Source organism: Ciconia boyciana, chromosome 4 (genome assembly GCF_034638445.1).
Source record: "Ciconia boyciana chromosome 4, ASM3463844v1, whole genome shotgun sequence".
Classification (NCBI taxonomy): Eukaryota; Metazoa; Chordata; class Aves; order Ciconiiformes; family Ciconiidae; genus Ciconia; species Ciconia boyciana.
Genome location: NC_132937.1, coordinates 47,227,702 through 47,253,651, shown reverse-complemented (window position 1 = coordinate 47,253,651; position 25,950 = coordinate 47,227,702). Strand labels below are relative to the sequence as shown.

The following is a 25,950-nucleotide window of genomic DNA, read 5'->3' as shown; positions in this document are numbered from 1 at the left end:
GTCCCCTGTGTGCTGATGAAGTGCTTACTGACTGAATTTGTAAGCATCTAGTTCTCCTGTGCTGACACTTGAGATGATTCACCCACTAGTGTGTTCGGGACAAAATCATTCCCATTGCACAAATCCAGACTCATAAAAAAAGTTTGAAAGAAGGCTGCAGAAATTCACTTGCAAAGTAGCATTGTGATAAGTGACCTAGTCTGCAAATTGGGATTTAATATTCAGTAATGTTTACAACAAAATGATCTACTGCTAATTGAAATATTAGTAAATGAGTTGTTAAAATGAACAGAATCCCATTAGTCTTATCTGCTGTGTTCAGGGCAATGAAAAGCTGTAAAATTGGTTGAAAGGTATAACTTAAAGAAAAAAATATTTTGGATAAATATTGTCAAACGGATGTAAACCCAAGGATTTCTGGGACCTTTTTCTTTTGAGTCTGTGTGGTAAATGCTGTTGGAATTTTACTAAGGTACTTGTAATGGATGTCACTGTGAATTTCTGAAGTCTAATACTTACAACTGAATAGAAGCAAAAAGATTTTCTTCATCATTTGGAAATAATTCTCCAACCTCAGACATCTTGGATAGTAATCTGGCCTTGATAAGCTTACTGTATTTTTACTGCATGTTTCACTTTTTTGCAAAGCAGACGTTTTATTATTTGGGTATTTTGCAATTCTGTTGTTCCAAATGAAAGACTGTGTCCCACTTGTTAACAGGACACAGCTGGACTTGTCTGATCATTTGATGTAGTCTTGTGATAAGTTATGGACTTACTTCCATTCATTTTTTTTTCAAATGTGGTCAAAATTATAACTGTACACCTTTCATCAGTTACAGGCCAAATCTATTGCTTGATGTAGGTACTGCATTTTAATGGTAGTCTACAGCAGATAATGCAAAATAATGTGGGAGTAGAGCTTCTCCACGGCTGTTATGCTAATCTCCTTAGAGCAGAAAACCTAACAGCTGTTGGTAAAATATATTTATTTAATAATTTATAGCAAGTAGCATTATTTTGGATTGCTGCTGTGTGGAGTTTGTGGGGTTTTATTCCTTACTGAGTTTTCTTTCCCTTATTCTCTGTATGTTAGTTTGGGTTTTTTTTTTTTCCTTTCTCTCCCAACAACCATCCAGTTTTGTTACTGGAGCCTATTTTTTTTGTTCCTTCTCCACCCTGTTCCCCTTCAGAGTAGTGAGAGACTCCATCTGTTTTGAGCAGATGGGTGAAGTGCACTATGTTAATAGCTTGTGTTTGTGTGTCTGTGTCTTCTGCTGTGAGGATAAGCATTTTGTAAAGAGAAATAGGTACAGCCGTTCTGCTTATGCAGAGTGCAACCATTGGAGTGACAATTTACTGGGAATAGAGTATGAACGTGCCTGCGGGAAGTGCTGCAGGGGCCTGGGGCTTCTGCTCTCCTTTTTGGGAAGGGAGTAGTGCGAAAGAGACACCAGAAGCAGGGCTTTTTGGAAAGATGTTCCTGTTATCTCTGATCACAGGGATCAGTTTTAGCTGGCCTTTATTCAGTTTCTACACAGTTCGGTTTTTAGGGCTATCAGTGCAGTAATATCTGCAGAATATCTCTGATAAGTTATCAAACTGTATAATTGATTAGCATGGGTTTAATGTCCAACAGCAAATGTTAGTTAGCTGAGGTGTATAGCTAGTCAAAACTTGACAGCCAAATGCCTCAGTGTTTCAGCAACCTACAGCTTTCTGGCAAGGTAAAAGTTTTCAAATTAATTTCTGTTTTCAGATTTTAATTGGAAAAAAAAGGGGGAGGGAAATGAGAAATAAATAAAAATCCTAACAAGCTTGTCTTTCAAAGAAAATGTCTGAGAGTTACATTTTTCATGTTCTTTGAAATTATTTGCATGGGAATTTTTTTTTTTTTATTTTCTCAACAAGACTCTTGTGAAAGCACTTCAGCCCACAAAAATGGGAGTTTTCCTTGCCTTCTTAATGGCTAACAAACAAGGAGAAACTGACATTTTTCTCCTGAAAGCTAATAGTTCATTCTGTAAGATGAGTTTTGCTCCAAAGAAGCGTTTATTATGGGGTACACTAGAATATGAACTAGGCTGGTTTTGCTAGTTCCTGGTAGCTACCTGCATGAATGTTTTTATCACATGATGTACAATAAAGGTAAGAGAGCATACCCCTTACTTCACAACTAAATCTCCTTCAGTAAGAGCTTGCACGTAGGCAGTTACTGAAGAGTGCCTAATGAATTTAAATCATTTTCCAAGTTTGTTTTTGACTTTTAGAACAGGAGACAGTTTGACTTGCTGGATTTAATTTTTTTCTGTGTTATGGACCATAGAACACAAGCTTCTATTCACACCGAAGAGTTTAAGGAGAACTTCTGTTCCAGATAAAAATACAGGTGTTTTAAAAACAGTTTGTTTCAGCAGGTGAAATGCACAGATTTAAATGCTGTGTTGTACTTACAGCAGTGACTGCAGGTCTTTTAGATGCACTCAGCACTTGGGCAAGTTGTGCAGTCTGTTCCACTGTGCTGGAAATAAACTAGTGTCCAGATTAGGCTGCATACTTATAGTGGTCTTCATTCCAATATTTTCCGTTATTTTCAGAACAACATCCAGATGAGGCTCCTTGAAAGAGAAACATCTCTGTTTTTTTGGGGAGTTTTGAGTTGGGTGGGGGTTTGAGATACTGAAAAGGTATAGATGAAAAGGCAATAAATACGTCTGCTTACCTCTGTCCTCAAGAACATCAGGTAATTCTTGTTGGAGTAGTTACTGGAGGTCTTACAATGCATAAGAAAGTGTAAATGCACTGTAAGAGTTACATTTTAAAGCCTTGTTTCATTAATTTGCCACTTTTGGAACATGTCTATAACACTTGTAAAGTTTTGAGGGTTTTTTTACACCTGCAAGTGGAAAACTTTAGATTGATTTAAGTGATTGGGGTGGTGGGGGCACAAGGATATGTTTTTCAGTCAGTGAAAATTGTAAGTTATTTCTCTGAAGACAGCCAACACTGTTAAAGAAGAGTCATGGCCATCTTCCCAATTTGCAGTTTTTTCAGAGAATAAAGCAAAAGCAAGAGTTTTGAGAGTGAAAGAAGATGGCTGTGCATAGCATAAAGAAGCACTTCATCAAGAAGCACTTGTGCTCTCCTTCCCCCCAAGGACATTAATTTTGGATTTTACAGGATAGATTAATTTTTGTTTAAATATAACCCCTGATAACCCAGAAAATTTTGTAAGCAAGCAGGACCTTCTTCTTTATAGATGAACGAACAGGCAAAAAGCCTGCATGATTTGTTCAAGGTAATAGAATGAATCTCAGGACTGGATAGCAGACTTCTGAAGGGGTGACATTTGAAACACTACACTCAGATTACTAGGCAACACCTTTCAGTAAAAAAGCATTATACTTGAGTTTGCTTTTGAAAAGATGATAGAAGATCTGAAGAGCCTACCTGCTTGTTCCCTGAGATGAGAAAATCAGTTCCTTGCAGCATCAAAGGAAAAGATATATGGAGTGCTAGAACCTTGATGAAGGCTATAAGGCTGAGGATTAACAAAAAATATTATTTGGCTGTTCTTGAAGAATATTTTACTGACTTTCAGTTCTGCATGGTTGACTCCTGGTTGCAAAATAAAAAGTTTCAAAGCACGTGACCCACCAGTATTCTAGCCTGTCAGTGAGCCAAACTGGTTTTGGTGTAGATCCTTTCCTGGTCCCTTTACTTTAAATAAAGAAGATAATTCAGTTTTCATAAAAGCCAAGATCAGTTCTGGGTATATTTCTACATATGACAGGTTAAGTTCCCAGATTTTTAGGAAGATCGAAATTAAATTTAATTTTAAGGACCTTGATCAATATGCAGATAAAGCCATATTTCATATCACAAGCAGGATGAGGTATTGACTAATAAGAAGAGAAGTTCCTTTACAGAAAATACATGAAGAAAATAGCTTAATGTATTTGCACGCAGAAGCAAATGGAGAGAAGACAGGCTATTGTAAATTGTTGTTGGATATAGAAAATAGACTTGCTGGATGTAGAAAATGGACTTGCAATAAATTCTTATCTTTCTTCTGGGACAGTCTACAAAAGGAAGAAACGTGTTCCTTGTCCACGCAAAAGACAGACAAACCTGTTTCTTTTCTCTATAGTAGGGGGTCCTTATTTAGGAGAATTTCTTAAAACTTCAGCATGTCTTACTTTTGAATTTATTTCTTGTGTCTGTCATGTGCAGGGTGTTCACAATAATTCCATTTTTCTATATTAGCCACTAAAGATGTACTATTTGGCACTTCGCCCTGTCACATAAATGAATGAATGTCTGAATTCTCAGACAATATTTGAAAGCGGTAGCAATTGTTATGAATAATTCCTAGGCAATTTGCATTTCCTAAGAGATTTCCCTTTAGAATCCTTTGGCTGCTTGCATTCAAAAGAAAAACAAAATCCCAAATTCGCATCTGCAACAGTAATTCCTTCCTTAAAACCTGATTTTTAGTTTGTAGCTATTTAGCTATAATATCCCTCAAGTAGTAAGTAGAAGCAACTAGAAGATTTTTGGTGAATGTTTTATTTATAAATGTTGACGATAAACTAACATCCAATGAACAAATGAGAAAAAGAAAAGAGGAGGAAATTCCTGCTATAAGGGGGCTTTTCTCAGTATATTTATTCAGTCAGCGCAGGATCAGACAGGGCTGAGGATTTCTCAAAGGTGAAATCATTAAGTTTTCATGGATAAGTTGTAAACCAGTGCTCTTGGTTGCTGTTGCTTCTTTACTAGAGTGTATTTTTCACTTCCCATCCAACAACAGCAACTAAATATATATTCCTATTTTTATGCTGAGATGTTTTTTCTCACAGTGTTAGCTACTGATGAATGTGTAGAATGTGGAGCTGGGATTTAAAGTTTGTGGAAACATTGAGATGTATTAGATCTAATGCTGTTCCTATTTTTATTGCTGAATCTTTACTGCTGTCTGATAGAGAAGATTTTAATTCTGTATTTTGCTTGCGGTTGATGAATGAAATGAGACACTTTTTGCCTCTATAGTCTTCCAGAGCCTCTTGTGATCCTGCAGGTACTCTGTTAGGAAAACTTTAAGGACATCTGAGGTCCATTATAAAAGATTGTGGAGGAACTCTGTCAACCTCTTGTTCTGTCTTTCTATTTTGATGTACTCAGTGAGTACTAGTTTTGTAATTTGCCAGCACTCTGGAGAGCTCCAGCAACAAACGTCTTATTTGTATATAAAGAAGTACTGTATCACAAGGAAATCATACTTTTTTCTCATAGCATCAAAGAATAATTCAGTTGGAAGAGAACTCATAAGGTCATCTGGTCAAGGCTCCTTTGCAAAGCAGGTTCAGCCCCAGGTTCCTCAGAGCTTTGCACAGTTATATTTTGAAAACTTCGAAGGACAAAAACTTCTACAGCATAATCTCTCTAGGCAAGCCTTTCCAGTTTTTCTTAGTGTTGTGGTTTTGAAATCCATTCTCATTCCTGGACACCAAAGATGTTGTTCTGAGCTACCAAAAAGTCTCTGCAGAGGTATGAAAATAATGTGCAAAGAGTGACTAGAAAAGGAGTCAAGCATGTCACTGAATCTGTAGCATTATCTCGTACCTTCACATAGAAAAAAAAAAAAAGGGGGAGAAGCTTAAGACAATGGGTGATTGTCTGGAAAAAAAATCTCCGCTGTCCAGTGTCAGACTTTTTTCTGGTGTTGTCTCTTCATGCACAGAAAAAAAGAGGGACTGATCTGTTTTAAGCTGATTTCTGCATCTTCCAGCAGAAAATTTGCATTGTCTGTAATTTGGGCCACTCTTCATTGTCATGATCCAGTCACTTACTGTTTCATTCTGACCATCTTCTCTGTGTGGGAGTGAAAAGAGTGTGTTGATGACGTATTCATGGTAATTTACAATTACTTCTGGAACAATTTAATGATTGAGGCCGCCGTATCACCCCAAATTCAGATGTTGAATGTGGCATCTTCTTCCCACTGGAGTTGACAGGCCAGAAGTAACAAAGTGAGACTTTCACCCACCTGGAAATTACAAGGGAATATTCCGCAGAGTGGCAACAGATCAGCTCTCTAGCAGATTTCCTCAGCAGGTGAAGTGCATTTGAATAAGCTGGTGAGTTGTGTTTTACAATTTCTGCCACCCTTACAGTCTTCTACTAGAGTAAGGTTAAACTGACCTGTTAATTCACAGCAAACTAATGTTGTGATGCTTCTTAGACCTATTGTTCCAGACTTTTAACAAAATTATTTCATTTCATGCATTAGACTGCTCATAATTCCAACTGAGAGAAATGGCTTGAACTCTGGATGCTTACAAGTGGACTTTGTTATGTGGGGTAGCCCAGAGGTTCAAGGGGCTGTGCCCTCAATTGATTTCAGCTCTCTGAGGAAGTATGGCTGTCTGTCACATTTTTGGTGTGAAATTCTTATGGTGAAACAATATATGACTGCTCCAAAGATGGAGCTTTTTCTATCCAGTTTTCCAGTTTTAGTGATTTCTAGCTGTATAAAGACTGGAAAGCTTGGATAACAATAATAGCAATTTGTGATGCTTTTGCTGAATTCTATGCAGTCTTTATTATACACTTTTTCCAAGAATTTAAAATTATCTACTGAGGATCTCTCTCTCAAGACCCTACTCAAAAATACATTTTTGGCCCATTAAATGTAACTTTGCAGCAACCATGCTTATGTTGGGTTGTGTAAACATGGGTCTTTGTTTTCATTGCCAAACAGCCTGACATTGAGCTTGTCCTGATTTCCAGAGCTAAAGGGAAAGTCACTTGCTGTCTTTTACATTTCTTCCCTTTTGGATATGCCAGCTTTCTGCAGTGGAAAAAGATCAGCACAAACAAATCTCTGTTTTGAGGATTTCAAGATTTCCTGAAATGATGAGGAAAACTCTCCCCGGTTACTGTATTGAGAAGTTTATTAATTATTTGTTTCTGTTATCTTCAGACCCTTTGTTTCAAAGGCCATTCAAAGTATTGAATCATTGAATTATCTCCAAATGATTAGAGCACTTAGCATGTATTTCCCAGTGCACAGTTACATGCTTCAGGCAATTGCTATTTTTATTTGAAAACCTGTGAACTGTTCTAGGAGTTTCCTGTCTCTCTGGTTTAGCAAATTATGAATGTGCTGTGGTTTGATTTGTCTCTTCTCTTGTCTTTGTATGAACAGAAGATGCAAGACTTCTATCCCTGATTCCCCCCCTGACAATTTTTCCTTATAGTGCTTTTTCTAGATACTTTCTCCACTTACTGGCATGTGCCTTTCTTTTGGACATCAAGGAATTACTTTATGCTTGGGGGTTGGTTTGGTCTTAAAAGATGGAGACAAAAGCCCTTGTGTGAACTGGTTATTTGTTTTTTAGGTCCACATGATTTTTCCTGTTACTTACCTAATGTCAGAAGTGATCTTGTCCACAGAAGCCAAAGGGCTATAACTTTGAGCTTTTTAGCTAGACTGCTTCTAAAGGAGGATACATGGTCCTCAGCCTGGCTTTTTAGGCCAGTTAAATTTGAGTGGTTTATTCCAGGTTGTAAACCTCCTCACTCAGATCCATGCATTTCACAATAACCCTAGGTGGTTCTCTGTATGGAGCTTGGGTTAGTGTAGATTAACCTGAAATAGTAGGTTGAGGCTTATGTTCAGCCACTCCTCTGTTAGAGTTCACCATCACAGATATTTGCAGGAGTTAGCTAACCTGAATGGAGATCCTTGACAACACTGTTGCATGCATCCAGGTGCTTCTTAAAATCTTTTGATGCTGGCCAGATCTTTGCAACAGCTCTTGTCTGTTTAGTGAAATTTGAAACTGTTGACTGTGCATTTATGAACACCGTAAGTCAAATGAAGCATTCCTCTCAAGTGTGACTGAATGTGTTCTTATCTTGTCATTGGATGTTTATCTTCATTTACTATCTTTGTGGTTTTTGCTACATTTGTGTCTTTTCTATTTTTCTTTTCCAGAATACAACACATTTTCAAATGCATTGAAGAGATGCCGTAGCCAAAAGGAGAGCTCTGTGTTCAGTCAGAGAACAGATGAAGCATCCGCTCTTCAGTATTTTCAGGTAATGAGACTTCAGTGCCAGTTTGTGAAATCTAAGTTACTGTTGTTTGCTTCACCTTAGTCACCAGGTCAGTTAGAAAGATAGCTTAGGTTTATTCAGAGGGTGGTCAGGACAGTGTGGACAGGGTGGTCAGGTCAGTAATTTAAGGTAAGATTGATGGAAGATGGGCTTTATCTTTTTTCTGTTTTTCCTTTCCTCCTTTCCTTTTAGTTTTATGGCTGTTTGTCTCAACAACAGAATATGATGCAGGATTTTGTGAGGACGGCCACTTATCACAGAGCTATCCTACAGAACCACATAGATTTTACAGACAAGGTAAGCTCTGTTAAGAGTCTTAAATGTTCCAGTATACTGCTTAGGCTCTAAACTTCTACTTGCCCTGTAGAGCAACACTGATCAGACTGGAGCCTTTTCTCACCTGGGACTTCGTGCATGAATATACTAATTCATGTGTGCTTTATATTATTAATGTTATTGTCAAGCACATGGATGACAATGCATGATGGTGATGGTACATCCTCAGGATGAATGGCTCCAAACATGGATCCAAACATGAGCTACAAATTCCTCTGCTGTCTTTTGTGGGCAATCTGGGAACCTACACGTATATGTTTCTTGACATTTTGGTCCCATTTGGCATCTTGGAGCTCGTATACAATTTTAGTTTCCTGATCTTAACTGTTGACTTGTGTATTTGCTATTGTGCCATATAGTCTCTTGCAAATACCTGCAAAGGTGTTCTAGTTTATGTCTCTTTCATGGAGGTCTACACTGAATGTTTTTGCATCCCACAGTCATTACAAACTGAGCAAGCACATCTGTGGTTGCTGTGACTCCATTTGTACAAGGCAAAGATTTGGAAACAATGCAGGAACTTACAACTACAGGTGCCAAACTTATCTCTAAAATATGTATCTAGATCTTGAAGACTACTGTAATGAATATAACAATGATTATTACTTCTTTACCTAGTCCTCTGCCTCTCACATTGTCCAAACCAGATACTTCAGCAAAAGACAAAAGAAAACTTTTGTTACTCTGGGGAGATGTAGGATAATCTGCCTCCCAGCCACAGATTAAGTCATTTTCTAATTTTTTTTTAGGCTTCTTGAAATGCAAGGCATAGGACTAGTATATTTTACCTTTTTTTTTTTTTCCTATTTCAATTAGTCACACTAACTAAAGACTTTCTGACCCTCTCCAGAATCAGTACCCATGCACACTCTTCTCTGATTCCACCCTTAATACAGCAACAATTTCCATAATATAATCACACGTTATGCAGAAAAGTATCTCCTTCAGGAAGATTTTTAATTTATCAGCTTTCTATTTCTGTCATTTTGCTCTTATGTTGTGAGGCAAAGGAGGATTGAAGTTCTAATTTTCTTTATATTTTTCCTCCATTGTGTCAATTTTTGTTGTCTCTTCTTATGTAGCCTTGCTTCTGAGGTCAGTATTCTCAGTCCTCTCTGTCTTTTTCTGTATGAAGAAATTGCATACGCCCTGTTATTATTCTTGCCCTCGTTCTCAGTGTCACCGTTAATTCTTCGGCACCTATTTTGAGAAGGATTGGCAGGAGTTATGCATGGTAGTGTGGACAATGCCATACAACTGATTTATATTGCAGAATTCTAACTTCCTAGTTATTCTTTACTGTACTTCTCATAAATCTTGACTTTTTTTCCTGGGACTGCATCTGTCCATTGAGTATTGATCTTCACCAAACTATTCGTAATGGCTCTTTGTTGATGATGATGATTCATTTAGGACTTGGATGGTACATGAACAGTTCATGTTTTCCACAAAGTTATATTAATCAGCACTGAGTTTAACTTATTTGTGCATTGTCCAGTGGCCTACCTTTGCTAACTCTCTCTGCTCTGTAATCACTGGACATTGTGTCATCTGCATATCTTGCTATGACACTGCTCAGCACTCTTAATAAAACAACAAAAACCAGAAAAAAATATTAGACTACATGTGACCTTCTGTAAGCAAATAGGCAGTTTGTAAGCAGCAGCCTAGCAGGAATGTTTCCTAGCTCTCAGAATGTCATCTGAGACCATGTGAGCTCTGTTTATGGTGTTTGGGCAGCAGACTGCAAACAAAAATGGTGGAGAAAATGAAGGTGCAATTTTTTTTTTTTAACTTGTTGTCTTTTTTTTTGTGTGTCTTTGTCTCTCCTTTCCTTTCTCTCATCTTTCTGTGTGCACTTCTTTTAAAAGGAGCTTCTGACTTCAATTCACAGCAGCACAAATGGCCTTACTACGTCACAGAAAAGAGTCTTTAATAACATATAAGCAAATACCAAACAAAATATTTCCCTTTAAATGTGTAGCATATTTATGGCCAAAATGAGGAGAGTTGTAAGTGTGAAATTTATCTGAATTGTTTTAAGATCATTATGTTTTAACTATTACTTAAGTTTAGTAATAAATTCAAGTGCAGCTGATAATGTTTCTTTGCCATGCAAGTCAGGTAAACTCTGCTTTTTTAAAAACTATTCTTAACTATTTACTTTCATAGAAATGAAAGAAACCTTTGTAGAAATGAACCAAATAGGTTTCAGTCTCTGTAATTTCTTTCAGGCCTGAGACAATCTTCCTCTCCTATTTAATTCAATAAGGTTAGTAAACTAGTGGTGTGCACAGGGCTGCTCCACTTTGCTGTAGGCATCATAATCAAGCCCCAAAGCATGTGGTACTGGATGATACCAGCTGGGTAAGTGGAGCTACTGTATCATTAATGGATTAAATTTTGTACTGGAATATGTAACTTGACTATATGGTGAAAGAAACAGCAGAGAGAGGATTTTTTGCCATTGGCTTCTTGCCAAACAGGATGCTCTCATGTTATAATGCAAAAGGCAGACTTATCTCTGTAGGTAACATATCCTTTCCATTTTTGTGCCTGCAGTAAGGAATTCAGGTTTTGCATACTCTTTGCCTCTGTAGGAAGTCTTGCTGCCGTGCAGTAGTATAGCTTGCTTGCTTTGCTCTTCGTTTGTTTATTTTCCCAACTGTTGGAGGTGCCTTGGCTTCTCGTCAGCATACCTAATAGTAAGACTGTTACAGGCTGGGTGTTGTTGGCCACCCACCTAGAAAATGATCTGTCTTTTTCCTGATTCTGTTGAGAAATGGCAATTTTCAGAATAAATGTAGCTGAAAAAATTGAACTACGTATATTGTGGCAAAATGCTTTCCCATGAGAATCTGAGAAACCCATTGTGCTGAGACTTGATCTGTTGGAAATAAGGCAACTATATTTATGCTATGTCCAGAAACTATAAGGCAGACAGAAACATTTAATGATGGCAGTGAGGAGATTAAAAAGGCAAATTATTTTAATACCTTTTTCCATTACTGGAAAAAGTTTTATTCAATTGCTATTCGTCTTATTGTTTCCTACCTACTCTGCATCCCCCCAATATATTTCTTTATCTTTGCTGCCTCCTTCCCTAAATTCTGTAGTGATTTATTATACAAACGTTTTTGCCTATAGTGAAGGGATATCTGGTGATAAAGTATATTTTTTTTCTTATTCTAGGCTTTGTTTGTTTTTTAAAAAAATATCTGTATGAGAAAGTGAAACAGGTTGTCTGAGTTGTGCTGGACAAAATTAATTCTGGACCCTTCGAGAGGGTTCTTGGTGATAAATTCAAACACTGTCTATTGGAGGAAAGCTACTTTAGGACAAATTGGGACTAGTGCTTGGATTGACCATTTGTGACTATTGAAGCTTAAAAGAATAAGAACTCATTCAGAATCTAATGAATCTGAGGCTGGATTCTTCACATTAGTATGGTAATTCTTACTGGCTTATACTCCTTTATATTTACTCTTAGAAGGAGTTGCCTTAGAGCTTTCACTAATTTTTTTAGTAAAACTTTGTCTTAGATTTTGAATTGTTATAAAGCCAAAAGGGGGAGTTTGAAGTGTTTTTACTTGGTTATACTAAATTGGTTAGTACCAAAAATTGGTTATACTAAAAAAAGGGCTCATAACTAAATTTATACAGTAGCAGTATATAATGCTGTTTCAAACTGAGTAAAGGCTGACACATTTCTACTTCTTTTGAAAATAAGTCTTAGCTTCTGAGCCTTTTTAATTTTTTAATTTGTAGTCTATTTATGAATACTTTACCTAAAAGCAAAGCAACTAGAATTAGAATATTTCCAATGATCCTGGATGAAGGATCACACAAATTAACCATTCACATAGTGCAATCAAAGGCACATGCTAAAAAAAAAAAAGCTTTCTGTATATAATCTTGCTGATATATAGTAATTTTGAATCATGTCATTGTAGATATATGACATTTTTGCTTTTAGTTTTATGTGTTCACCCTGTTGTTGCTCTTACTTGTTTGACCTCTGCCCCCCACCCCTTTTATTCAGAAGTGTTTTTCAGGACTCTAATTGTGCAAGTACTCAAGCATACAAGTATATTTGCACATGTGAGTAATTCCCATTAAATTCACATTAGGAAAGCTATTCATCTGTGTAGGTGAAATCAGGAACAGTACTGAACTGTGGTCAGGAGGGTAGGGTATACATTATTCCTGACTCTGATTTCTGATAATTGCTGAAGTAGCTCCATTCACATTTCAAAATAAATACTGAAGCACATACAGTCTACCACCTTTCCTCTCAATATGCATGACATCATCATCACTTAACTATCTGTCTATTACTTATTTTAAAATTCTACTTTTCAGAAAGAAGCATACTCGTACCATGTATTGTTATTTCACAGCACTTTGTCTTAATGCCTGCTCTTACAGCTCTGTTAGGATGCTCTTCCTATCTAGAGGGAGCAAAGCTTTCTGTAGGGGATGGCAGTGATAACAGCAATGCCACTTGGGGAGCAAGGTGTGCTATTGCAAGTTCATTGGATTAAAGTAATTTAGGCCAGAAAGAACCTCTGGACGTCTCTAGTCCAAACCTCTACTGAAAGCAGGGCCCACTAGACCAGGTTGCTTAAGGTCTGTCCAGTTGCATTTTTAATGGATCCAAGGATGGAGGTTGCCTGTAGGCAAGCTGTTCCAGTGTCTGACAGCCCTCATGGTGAAAAAGTTTTACTATATCTGTTGGAATTTCTTGTGTAACACATTGTGTCCATTGCCTCTTGTCCTATCACTGTGTGTCTCCTTCGAGAAGAGTCTGTCTCAGTTTTCTCTGAACTCCCATTAGGCAGATGAAGACAGCAGTAAGCTCTCCCGTTAGCCTGCCTCCTCTTGCTAAAACTAGACAAACCAACCTCAAACCTCTCTTCATGTGTCATGCCCTCCAGCCCCCTAATTATCTTGGTGGACTTCCATGGGACTTGCTGCAATACGTCAGTGTCTGTCTTCTGCTGGGGAGATCAAAACTGGACAGAGTTCCCCAGATGTCGTCTTAAAAATGGCCTTTCCTTGACCTCTGCTGGTTGCACTCTTGCTAATACAGCCCAATATGCAGTTGGCCTTCTTGGCTGCGAGGGCTGACTCGTATTCAGCTTGTTGTCCAGCAGGAGGACCCTTAGGTCTTATTTTGCAAAGCTGGTTTCTAGCAGTCATCCCCTCACTAGAGGCTGGGAATGTTTATGTTCTGGTTTCGGCTGGGATAGAGTTAATTTTCTTCCTAGTAGCTGGTATAGTGCTGTGTTTTGGATTTAGTATGAGAATAATGTTAATACACTGATGTTTTAGTTGTTGCTAAGCAGTGCTTACACTGGTCAAGGACTTTTCAGCTTCCCATGCTCTGCCAGGTGCACAAGAAGCTGGGAGGGGGCACAGCCAGGACAGCTGACCCCAACTGACCACAGGGCTGTTCCATACCATATGACGTCATGCTCAGTATAGAAACTGGGGGTGAGTTGGCTGCGGGGCAGCAATTGCTGCTCAGGGATGAGCTGGGCGCATCAGTCAGTGCGTGGTGAGCAATTGCATTGTGCATCACTTGTTTTGTATATTCTTTCATCATCACTATTATTATAATTGTTATTATTATTTTCTCTTCCTTTGCTGTCCTGTTAAATTGTCTTTATCTCAACGCACAGGTTTTACTTTTCTTTTTCCTGATTCTCTGCCCCATCCCACCAGGGAGGGGAGGGTGAGCGAGCGACTGTGTGCTGCTTAGTTGCTGACTGGTGTTAAACCATGACAGTTTGTTAGCAGCAGATTCAGTAGAACAGCTCCCCTGCTCGGCTTATTGATCACTAGTATCAGAAAATTATCAAGACACTCCAGAAATCCCCTGGATTGGTTGTGCCCCACCATACCACCCTTCCAGTAGGAATTGGGGTGGTTGAATTTCCTGATAAGTAATAGGGCCTATGATCATGAGGCTTCCTCCAGAAGGCATCATTTCCTCCTTTTCTTGATCAAGTGGTCTATAACAGATGCCTACCTCGATAATATCTGTATCCCTTCCCTGTGTGTTCTCATTCCCACCTGTAAGCTCTCAGCTAGCTCATTGCCTGTTCCCAAAGCTCCATGCACGTAAGTCATTCTTTGCACAGTTTCCATATTCTTTGCACATATTCCATTAAAGGCAAGGTTCTGGCTTCTATGCCAAACTTGAGACTGTATGTAATATCAGAAGCAATGTTAATTTATTTTGCAGTGGAGTACTTCTGTAACTCAAATTCATATTATCTACAACAGATTCAGGCCATGTGTGTTAGACTGCATTCTTTAATACATAACCTAAATGTCATGTAGAGTAACTTTTGGAGAGTGGAATGTGCCCTTCATTCTAAGAGGTTATTTTTCTGTCGAAACTATTCTGTTTGAATACACAAAATTTTCTCTTTGTGTTTTTAAAGGCTGGTAAGCAATGTGCATCATATGGGAAGTTGGGGCGGATAAGCAATAAAGAGCAGGGTAGCTGGTGGTATACTAAGCTGCAGTATTACTCTGAATCTGTATTATTATTTAAGCTTCTCTGCTCTTGACTCTTGAGATTGGATCAGGGCTGTAGCTTGGTTTCATGGTTGAAGTGCTTTGAAATCTTAGGAGGTTCCAGTTCCAGGTGGCTTAAATCGCCTAACGGGCTTGTGAATTTCATATCTTGGATCAAAATTTAATGAGAATTTCAGCCACAGGGAGAGGAAAACTGTTGCTCCTTGTTTTCAGTTAAGCACAGGCCCATAGGAGGAACCTGAATGGTGAGCTGTTCTGTGAGATTTTTCTCAAAGCTGGTATTAAAATTTTGGGGAAGCAAGGTACTGGTATTAGCCTAATTCTGTTGGGCAGTATAAAAGTGGGCTTTGCATCAAAGATGATATCAGTCACATAATCTTAACCATTTCTCCGGCAGTTAGCCTCTCTGTCCATGTACTTATGCTTCTGCAGCAGTGTTTAGTGACCTGTACAACAGAACAAAGCTAAGAACTAGAGGCTTGTCTGGACCATGGCAGCAGTTGCTGGCTTTGCATTACACTATAGATTGAAACAAAATTTTGACCCTTTGAAACATTTCAGTCAACATTTTGGCTTGCAACAAGGGGCCCACCTGACTGATGGAGAAAATGAGGCTTTGGGATTTATGTTTAACTGAGTGCCTTTGAGAGACACCCCATCAAGCAGTGCAATTAAAGGTCTAATACTAACATCAGGAAGCAGGACCAATATTTGAACAAAGTTTGGTTTTATCCAAGGTACTTCCACATCACAGAGTGATTTTTCATTCAGAAAGACGCAATTCTGTAGTCCTTCAAATAATTATTATTGTCATGTCTTCCCTCCCTCCCCAGTGTATTCAGACTACACTTGTTTTTCAAATTTTTCTCCTAAAGAAACTGCGTTACAAAATCTATTTCCTCCAAATCATAACTGTATTTACACATGAAAATAATCCACAGTCTTTTAAAGATATGCTGTTGCTGCTAAAATAAAGATTAAGGGCATTAAAACTCTTATTAACAAGCCTTTCACTTTTTCAAGTGAAATTAGTAAAATTCTTGCATAATGCCGGGCTTACTAAATGCAGGGTACAGGTATGAAAATTTACTTACTTAAAAGAGGTGTCAGGAAGTGACTTGATTATTTTGTTTCTTTTGGTCTGCCTTTTGTTTTCAAGGTGGTCCTAGATGTTGGCTGCGGATCAGGAATCCTTTCATTTTTTGCAGTGCAGGCTGGAGCTAGAAAAGTCTATGCAGTTGAAGCCAGTTCAATGGCAAAATATGCGGAGGTAAGTGTTTTTCACCTGAGGTGTAGAGTGAAAATGTTAAGAGATCTAGAACTGTGCCTCAAAAAGGCTAATGCTGAAGGCTTCAGTGTGATTTTTATAAGAAGGCAGGTCTCTAACAGGCAACACTTTTTGGAAGGTAATTTTTGAAGGTGTTCTAAATGTTCTAATGTGTCAAATAAATAAACTATATGATTGTTGTTTCTGTGAAAAACGGTGAACAGTCATAACTGTGATTAAACTTCTTACTTTCAGAAGGGAAAAAAAAATTAAACCAGATGTTGTTTTCATGGGTTCTGTGCAAAACATTTGGGTGTTTTTTCCCTAAGACTCTTGGACATCTGTGTGATCAGACAGTTGAGTTAGTTTCCTGCTACGTGTGATCAGTTAGGTCTTTCAACCGTCTTACAAAACTGTGTTCTTAGGGTTTAAAAATGTTCGAAGAATGCACTTAGTTTTAAAAGATATTTTTCAGGTTATAAGATATTGTTTTTACTAAGCATTCTAATATGATTTTTAAAAAAATTCAAGCACTCAAAGTGGGATTGGTAACTAAATGCCTTAGGAGAAGTTCACTTCCTAAAAAGTGCTAATCCTAAATAGCAGCAACAGCAAAAATCTCCATGTTTTTTCTTGCAGGCTCTGCTTATTTAGGTGAACATCAGAATGTGTAGGGAGAAGTGTGAGCATTATCGTTATAAATTTTGTGAACACTGATAACCTCTAGCTGATTTTTAAAAATAGTTTTAATGTGGAAGAGGGTGAAAAGTGGTGAAGTGGAGGATTTTTCATCCCATACCTAGAAAAAGTTTGCAGTATCTAGATGTTAATTTTTCTTCTTGCTTTACTGATCTAGAATATAAATGTTCATGAGCAACATTAGGAGTCCATAGTTCCTCTAAGTCCACATGATAAGCATGCAGCTGTTCAGTGAAAGTTCCTCTCATATGTCCTGATGCAGCAGTCCAGCCTTGCTCTTGGTGAAGGCTGGTGAACACCAGTTGTCAATTGTAACATTGTGAAGGAAATACATTGCTATTGGAAATCGAGATAATCTGTTTAGGTCTTAAAGAAGAAAATGTGGGTATTAGATAGAAGTAGTTATTAATGTATAAATTATTTGTATTTTTCATTCCAGCTTAAATACAGGACTCCATAATTTCCCCATATGCATTTTGCATTAACTTATGTATTGAGGAAAAACGTTGTTTCATACAATAATTTTCTACTTCCGCCTTATTTGTGTGCTATTGACAAATGTTTTCTTATTATGTGTACGTGAGTTTTGGAATTGGTGAGGATGTACTAGCCTAACTTAGCATATATGTACTGAAAGAACATTTCTATTTTCTTATTATAATTAGAATAATTAGAAAGATTCTTCATAATTAAAGATTTCTTTTTCTGATGTCTGTCCTTTTGTCAGACCTATCAAAAGCATTGAACATGTTAATATATGGAACGTATTTCTCAGAGGGAAGGGGGGAGGGTGGTTCTTATTTCACACAGGATTTTGTAAACAGATACGATTTTGTACAATATCTTTGTTTCATGATAGACAGAAGTTTTATTTATGAAAGCATAATAAAAAGAGAAAATAAGAACTTGCTTTTCTTAGTAGTAATGTAATGTGTAGTAGTGAGTATAATGTATACGTTTTTTTTAACCTTTTAGTCACAGGTTTGAACTTAACTCCAGTCAGAAGTAAGCAAAATCACTAGTTGTGAAAACAGCACATGCTGCATCTGCAGTGTATCAAATATTGTGGATTTTTTCATGCAATGTAAATATGAGTAATATATCTAGCAACTCATGGGTAGAGAAAGACCATTAATCCATTGGTTTTAGAAATTGAATTGCTTTTGTGGGGTAGATGGAATGCTAAACTGCTTAAAACTGTGATTGATAAAGAGGAGTAAAGAACCTTTGATTGATAAAGAGAAGTAAAGAACCTTAAGCAGCTGTAGATACTGGAGAATACTGGCTAAAATGTCAGAGTCTCAGTTTGATAATTCATAGATTTTTGGTAATTTTCTTCTCCTACTTCCCCAAATGGGACTCAGTTTTCATAAGAAATATAGTAGACTTCTGTAGCCATAATTTTGTGTGTGAAAAACTTGTTCACTCATGAACTGTATTGCAGATCAGCTGATCTATTAACACATAATATGTTTTAAGAATTTAAGTTTATTATAATTTCTTATTCAGTATAAAGATGCTTAGCCTTAGGTATACTATTTGTCATCTCTTAATATTCCACAGTGGGATTTCATTAGTATGGTTTATCAGTTATCTGGATTATGAGAAGAACATTACTTTCCATCCATTTCTTCTCTCATTTCTGTATGGATTTACTGTATTTTTCATCTGTTTCAGGTATGTGTAATAATGTTGAATGTGAGATTAATGAGTCTTGTTCCTTTTTTTATTTTTTCTATTTTAATACAAAACACTTGAAACCAATACAATAAACTCCTGACTGAAGGGAAATTATGTTTGAACAATGCAAATTAATGCTGTAGTACTTCTTACTGAGAGATTTGTTGGGTTTACAGTAAATTCCTCTTTACAGTTGGAGGTTTATTTTGAAAGAATGGTATTAAAAATTTAGCACTACAATACAGTTAAGAGAAATCAGATGTCTGTTTGACAGTGTTGAAAACTGTGTACTGTGTACAAATGTGCAATGGTAGAATATGTGAAAAGTATGTTGGAGGGAAAATTCATAGCAGCTGCTGTATTAGGAAACGTACTGGCTGTTACTTAGTCACTCAGATATTCGCTGGAGAATCTCATGTCTGTGTCACTGTGTTCTGTGTAGTAGTTGGGTGGGTTTTTAATTGGTTTGCAATATGCTTGCATTTCTGTTTTGGTCCGTGGCCTCATTAAGCTGTTCAGAAAAGCTAGACAGACCTGAGACTCTTTGTTATGGTTGTCTATATGTTTGACATAATTCCAGTGAACTTCATACAGGTTTACATTAGACAAGTTTCATTTGTGTTTAAACTAAAAATGACAACAGAAGATGAATTTGTAATATATATAATTTTACAATGCAACTCATTATTACCGTCCAAGGACTGTAGTATTTATTCCCCCATCTAGTACTTTGCTGTTTCCCTACACTGAAAAGAATAGTATTCAAAGGAATTCAGAATATTATTGTCACCTTTTGTTTACTTTCCTGTCAGTCTGGTCTACCTATTGGATATTGGTTTTTTACTGATACAGACAATAGTTTCTGCCTGGCATTTGTGTATCCAAGGCTTACCCGCTATCTTTTTTTCCTGTTTCAAAAACTTCGACAGAGGAGAGAGAAACCCTGTGAACTTTTATCATGACTCTGCACCAGTTTTTCTTCTGTTCTGTGACTCCATGTTTAGGATATAAAACTTCTGGCAGCTGGCTCATGCTATGTGCAGTCCATGGTAGAGAAAGAAATTTGAAACAGATCTTGCCTAATAAATAAGTTTGTAATAGGAAGCAAATTGTGTAGAGTGAATGATAGCCAGTGCTCTTCAGTGGTGTGTGCATGAGATGTGAGATGAAAGCCATCTCAATCTGCTCATTTCGCTATTGCAGTAAATCCTTTGCCAAAAAAATGGTGGGGAGCAGAAGAAATAAGGCTGAAAGTGACTGGTGCTGGTAGTTGTTTTGTCTAAACAGGAAATGTGATTCTAAGCAGCTTATACTAGGACCAAGGGGAAACATTAACGTTAACAGACTGGAAAAAACATGTACGTAGAGCACTTGGATAAACTGAATGAAAGAGCTACTATACATGAGGAAAATATGATTGTATTGTGGAGATCAGCTAGTGATGGGATTGTTAAAAGTAAAAATAATTACTTCTGGTGAAATGCTTGTCTGTCTGTCATGATATGGGACATTGAGATGTTACATGTAAGACTTCTATTTAAACTGTTGCAATAGCCAAACATGAGGGAATTAATTTAACAAAAGACAATTAACCTTGAGTGGACTGTGTTACAACTCCTGAGGGTGCTCACATATGGGTGGACTCAGTTTGCCTGCAAGAGACATACAGGAATTTAGAAGCGCATTTGATGCACACTGGGAGCAGTCTTGCAAAGATTCTCTCTCAAGGGCCATAATGTTTGCAGTTATTTGCTATGCAGTGTTTAGGTGATAGTTGTGTGCACCTTACTATCTTCTGTGCAATAAACAAATAAACTGCACCTGTTTGTGTTTTCTGTTATTTAGATTAAAAGACTTTAACTGCATTTAATTATGTGGCAAGTTGTCTGCTGTCTCATCTGGTATGTCAGATGCTGTGTGGTGGGGTTTATACAGTATGGTGATAATGCAGACTAAAAACTAAAGGAGGGTGGATTCAGACTACATATATTTAAGGAAGACATTTTTTACAATGAGGGTGGTGAAGCACTGGAACAGGTTGCCCGGAGAGGTGGTAGATGCCCCATCCCTAGAAACATTCAAGGTCAGGTTGGACAGGGCTCTGAGCAACCTGATCTAGTTGAAGATGTCCCTGCTCATTGCAGGGGCTTAGACTAGATGACCTTTAAGGGTTCCTTCCAACCCAAACCATTCTATGAATCTATGAAAAAAAGGAAAGCAAAACACTTGTAATATGTAATATGCCTTTGCAAAAGGCAACTGTGTAAAAAGCTGAGAGCATATCAGTTTCTCTCTCAGGGAAGATGGGTTGTGGATTTTAGCTGTTAATCTGAATATAGATATATAAATGCTGGGTAGTCACTTCAAAAAAACACAGCACTTGTTGCTGAGAATCTGGTGAAACAGTCATCAGAAACAACAGAATGGAAGTCCAGAGCTTTACAAGTAGATTTCTCTACCCCAGAAAGCAAACTTTCATGCAATGTTCTTACCTCTAAATTGGAGAGATAAGGTTTGATGGATGGACTATTAGATGGATAAGGGATTGGCTGGGTGTCCGTGTCTAAAGAGTTACAGTCAATGGCTCAATGTCCAAGTGGAAACGGGTAATGAGTGGTGTCCCTCAAGGGTCTGTGCTGGGACCAATACTATTTAATATCTTCGTCAGTGACACAGACAGTGGGATTGAGCACAGCCTCAGCAAGTTTGCAGACTATACCAAGCTGAGTAGTGCAGTTGATAGGCTTGAGGGAAGGGATACCATCCATAGACATCTTGACAGGCTTGAGGAGTGGGCCTGTGAGAACCTCATGAAGTACAACAAGGCCAAGTGCAAGGTCCTGCACCTGGGTTAGGGCAATCCTCAATATCAGTACAGACTGGGGGATGAATGGATTGAGAGCAGCTCAATGGATTATGGAGAAAGACTTGAGGATACTGGTGGATGATGTGCGCTTGCAGCCGAGAAAGCCAACTGTATCCTGAGCTGTGTAAAACAAAGTGTGGCCAGCAGGTCGAGGGAGGTGATTCTGCCCCTCTACTCTGCTCTGGTGAGACCCCACCTGGCATACCACATCAAGCTCTGGAGTTGCCCATACAAGAAAGATATGGACCTCTTGGAGCCTGGGTCCAGAGGAAGGCCACAAAAATGATCTGAGGGCTGGAACACCTCCCCTATGAGGAAAGGCTGAGAGAGTTGGGGTTGTTCAGCCTGGAGAAGAGAAGGCTCCGGGGAGACCTTATAGCAGCCTTCCAGTACTTAAAGGGGGCTTAGAAGAAAGAGAGAGAGAGACTTTTTACCAGGCCCTGTAGCGACAGGACAAGAAACAATGTTTTTAAACTAAAAGAGAGTAGGTTTAGATTGGACATAAGAACTTTTTTATGATGAGGGTGGTGAGATGCTGGAACAGGTTGCGCAGAGAAGTTGTGGCTGCCCCATTCCTGGAAGAGTTTAAGGTCCAGTTGGACTGGGCTTTGAGCAACCTGATCTAGTGGAAGATGTCCCTGCCCACAGCAGGGGGCTTGGACTAGGTGACCTTTAAAAGTCCCTTCCAACCCAAATCATTCTATGACTCCTTGTGTTCTTTGGAACTAGTGTAGAATAAACATCTCATTCATACACTCTTAGTTTACCTCTATATTTAAAAGCCTTGATAGTTCAGATGAACTCTAATGTGTGGACCAAGCCTTATATTTTAAGTTCTGATGTAGGTGTAATTACTCCTGAGAGGTCCTGTTAGGCAAGATCAGAAAAGTGACTTACTATCTTGGATAAATGCAGCTGCTGCTGAGGTGCAAAATCTGAGCACCTCAGATTTGTATAAAGCTTCCTGATAGACTAACTCTACTAATTTTACTTTCTTTTGCAGCTGCATAAATGTACTTTTATCTATGACAATTGATGATTACAGCCAGTTAAACGCTATGTCACATTTTTGCTCAGGGGCTTGGGTGGGCTATCTGTCAGTCTTGCTGGTTACTTTTGAAAAATGCACAGAGAATGTGTATGTCAAATTAACTTTGTATTTCTGTTTGGGTTTTTTGAAGTGTTGCACAAAGACCTGTTGTTAATGCATATATATGTTTTCACCTACACAAGTTCTCTGAGTCTTCTACGTAGTGGGAAGAAGTTATTCTGTTTTCTCTGTAGCCTCCAGCATTCAGTATGTTAAGTTTAATTACAGCAGAACTTTCAAATGCATAGTTCTTAAGCATCTCTGAAAAGTATGTAGTTGCACAATTAGATAGAAAGCCATTGGACTATTTGTATTTCAGTATTAAGGATGTTGTCATGCTGTTTACTGTTTTGGCAAGGCTCATACAGCAGTGCTTGCACAGATTATCTTTTAAATCTATGTGAAATACTTTGATCTGTTTGCCAACTTTGGGAGTCCTTTGGGAGTAAGATTTTTTGTTTCCAGAGTTTTGTTTTTGTTCCGTGAGGGATTTTGTAGAGTTTTGTTTGGTGTCCAGAGAAAACAGACTCTTGATTTTCATTAGGAAGGGATCCTGGTGTCAAAATGTAAAACATTTTTTGATATTTTGTAGTGTTTCATGATATTGCTGGGGGAAGTCATATGGAAAAAGCTTGAATTATTCATAACTTTGTATGATCCATGATATCGATTATCAGGCTTATGGAACAGTTGAGCCTCTCTTTGTGTCTCTGTTTCATTGGGCGAGAGATCTGCTGTGTCTGGATATAAAACTGGACCTTTCATGAGGAGAGATGTATGTGAGAAGTTTCTGCTTACCTGTATATATTACAGAGATCAGTTTTGATCTGTTTTTTGTCACAAACCCTTACGATTTTACCAAAGACTTTTGAATGCTGCATGAAAAAAGGTAAAGGAAAAAATAGCCACAACACCAACATGGCCACATTTGGTGGCAGACTGATGCAACTCATTTGAAGTGAGTGCATATACAGATACAAATTTAACTGTTTGTATTTTGTTTTAAGGTATCAATTTTATCCTCCATCACTGTAATCTTGCCCTGCTTTCAAAGGCTTCTGAAATCCAGGAGAATCACGAGAGAGCACAGCTGTTGCTGTTGTCAGTCATTGACAAAATGTTAAGATACTGGGTGGAATTTTTTTTTCCCCTGGATTTGTTTTTCCTTCACTAAAGCTATGAAATATTGAAACTACTTCGCTCCTTTTGTTCAAACACATTGTGTTGACCATAACTTGGTGATTGCAGGAATTTATGAAATACTGTGTGGGAGGTGAAAACATTGTCAAGGCACCCACTCAGATATACTTCCTCTCCTTTTGCCACAGATTTCCTATTGATTCCCAAAGGCACCGAGTCAGAAAGCTTTACTGCCATCACCGTTAGCCGCTTGTTCTTCATTTGCCAATAAGATTTTTTTAAAAGGCATGAAGATTGCTAATATTTAAAAAAGAAGCTTCAATTCAGATTAGTAAAAACAGTAAGCTGTCAAGATGAAGATATGGGTTGGGGATTTCATTATAGGGGAGGAACAAATAGTTTGTCTAAGGTGTATCTTTCTATGTTTCTATGTTTAACCTTTCTGTGTTTAAAACCCTCAATTCATGAAGGTGCTGCAGAGGGTGAATTATCTTAATAATCCTGTCAAAAATAAGGTCACTTCAAACAAGATGGAGTTTGGGACAAAGTGTTAGTTTATAGCTGTTAGCTTATAGCCTCCTCAAAGTGATTTATTTATTTATTTATTTTTAAATCTCTTTTTTGGACTAATATTGCCTAGGAGTAGAAGTTAACAGTATTTTTTGTGCATTTGATATAATACAGTTGTGTTCTATAATACAGTTGTGTTCTATAATACAGTTGTGTTCTGTATCTGTTGTAAATTATTTCTGTTACTTCTGTAGAATCTTCCGTAGAATCTTCCTCTTTTACAAAAGAAATGCATGGAATTTGTGGGAGACTGTGGCTCTGCAATATTTAATGTCAGTTAATTGATTTTTTCCTTCTATTCATGTGATAATAAACCACTAATCAGAGTTCGTTAATGCATGGTAAATTTCAATTTCAGAAAAATCATCTTTGTGTTTAAAAAATAATTTTTAAAATGTTAAATGTTTAAAACTTTCAAAACTAGCTTTTCATTGCCACCAAAGCAGCTAGGTATGAGCTGTTAATTAACTCTAAACAGCTGTAAAAATCACCAAAAAAAAATAGCTGCCATAAGACAAGTGATCTTTTCCCTGAAATAAATCAGTGTCTTAATCTAGTTTGTCTCAGATATGCATGTAAAAATACATCCTTAAACTGGCATTCATTGGCTTCCTGACAATCTCAGTACACAGACTGAGATTTTGGCAGATGCAGAATTGCCTTGATTCTTCACACTACTGTCAGAGCATATTGGTGGGACACTGAGAAGAATCTTGTGTGAATAAGCAGAGGTTTCTGTTCCCTGGGACTCTGTGGGCAAAACCTGACATCAGCTAAATTCCTTTTAAAAATGCAGTTTCTATCTGTGTTAAGCTTCAGAAGGCCAAAAGCACAGGGAACTTCAGCTTTCCCAAGTCATAGCTACACTCTAAAGGATAGCATTAGTACTGACAGTGTTTCTTTGATTTTTCTTTGTTTTTGCTGTATCTAAGGGTAGGAAAGCAAATAAACATTAATGATTTTTTTTAAGTTGTATAATAATAATATGGAATAGCAATGACAAACCTTTTCTATTTGTCTCCATGCTACTATTTCCAGTAAAAGGAAAAATTTTCATAATATAAGAATCACCATTGCATGTGATAGAGATACTGTAATATTCTGCTGCCCTCTAGCCAACTATGTGAGTTATCTGTCACAATCTGTGAGGGTCTGAAATTATTTAGGCTTCTTGCATTTGTATATCTGTGCTGCTGCTGAGCTGTTATTTCACAGTTAGTTATTTTTTGATTCAGAATTCACCTGTGAGCAAAATGGTAATTTCATTTCCAAAATGAAATCGCATCATGTGTCTGCTCATGGAGTCTCTGATCTCAAGTTCTTAGAAATGGATACAAACACTTGTCAGTAAAAGAAGCAGCAATGTTATTTACCTAATTGATAGCATGTTAGTGTACAATGATTTTTGTTTTGTTTAGTAGTTTTATTATCATATTAGCATGTAGTTTATATTGGCAGGTTATGGCTGAAAATCATTAATTGCGTCACTCATCCAAGCTTTAATGCAAATCCTTCACACATTATATTTATCAGTTTAGCTATAAGCAAAGAAGGTGCTATAATTCCACTGGAGAGTGTTGAGAAAGTATTTAACAGCTGGCGTTTCACTTCATCTGAAGGAAGCTAAAT

General features: G+C 37.6%; 1 protein-coding gene across 2 annotated transcripts in view; it reads left to right on the top strand.

Annotated features, from left to right (window-relative positions):
• The window catches only part of LOC140650879 (histone-arginine methyltransferase CARM1-like), a 78,101-nt gene that overhangs the window by 33,295 nt on the left and 18,856 nt on the right, over positions 1 to 25,950 (top strand). For both annotated transcript variants that reach the window (XM_072859705.1, XM_072859704.1), the window contains exons 3-5: positions 8,003 to 8,106; positions 8,317 to 8,421; positions 16,169 to 16,279. In XM_072859705.1, the coding sequence (XP_072715806.1) occupies positions 8,003 to 8,106; positions 8,317 to 8,421; positions 16,169 to 16,279 (320 nt within the window). The remainder of the gene's footprint in view (positions 1 to 8,002; positions 8,107 to 8,316; positions 8,422 to 16,168; positions 16,280 to 25,950) is intronic.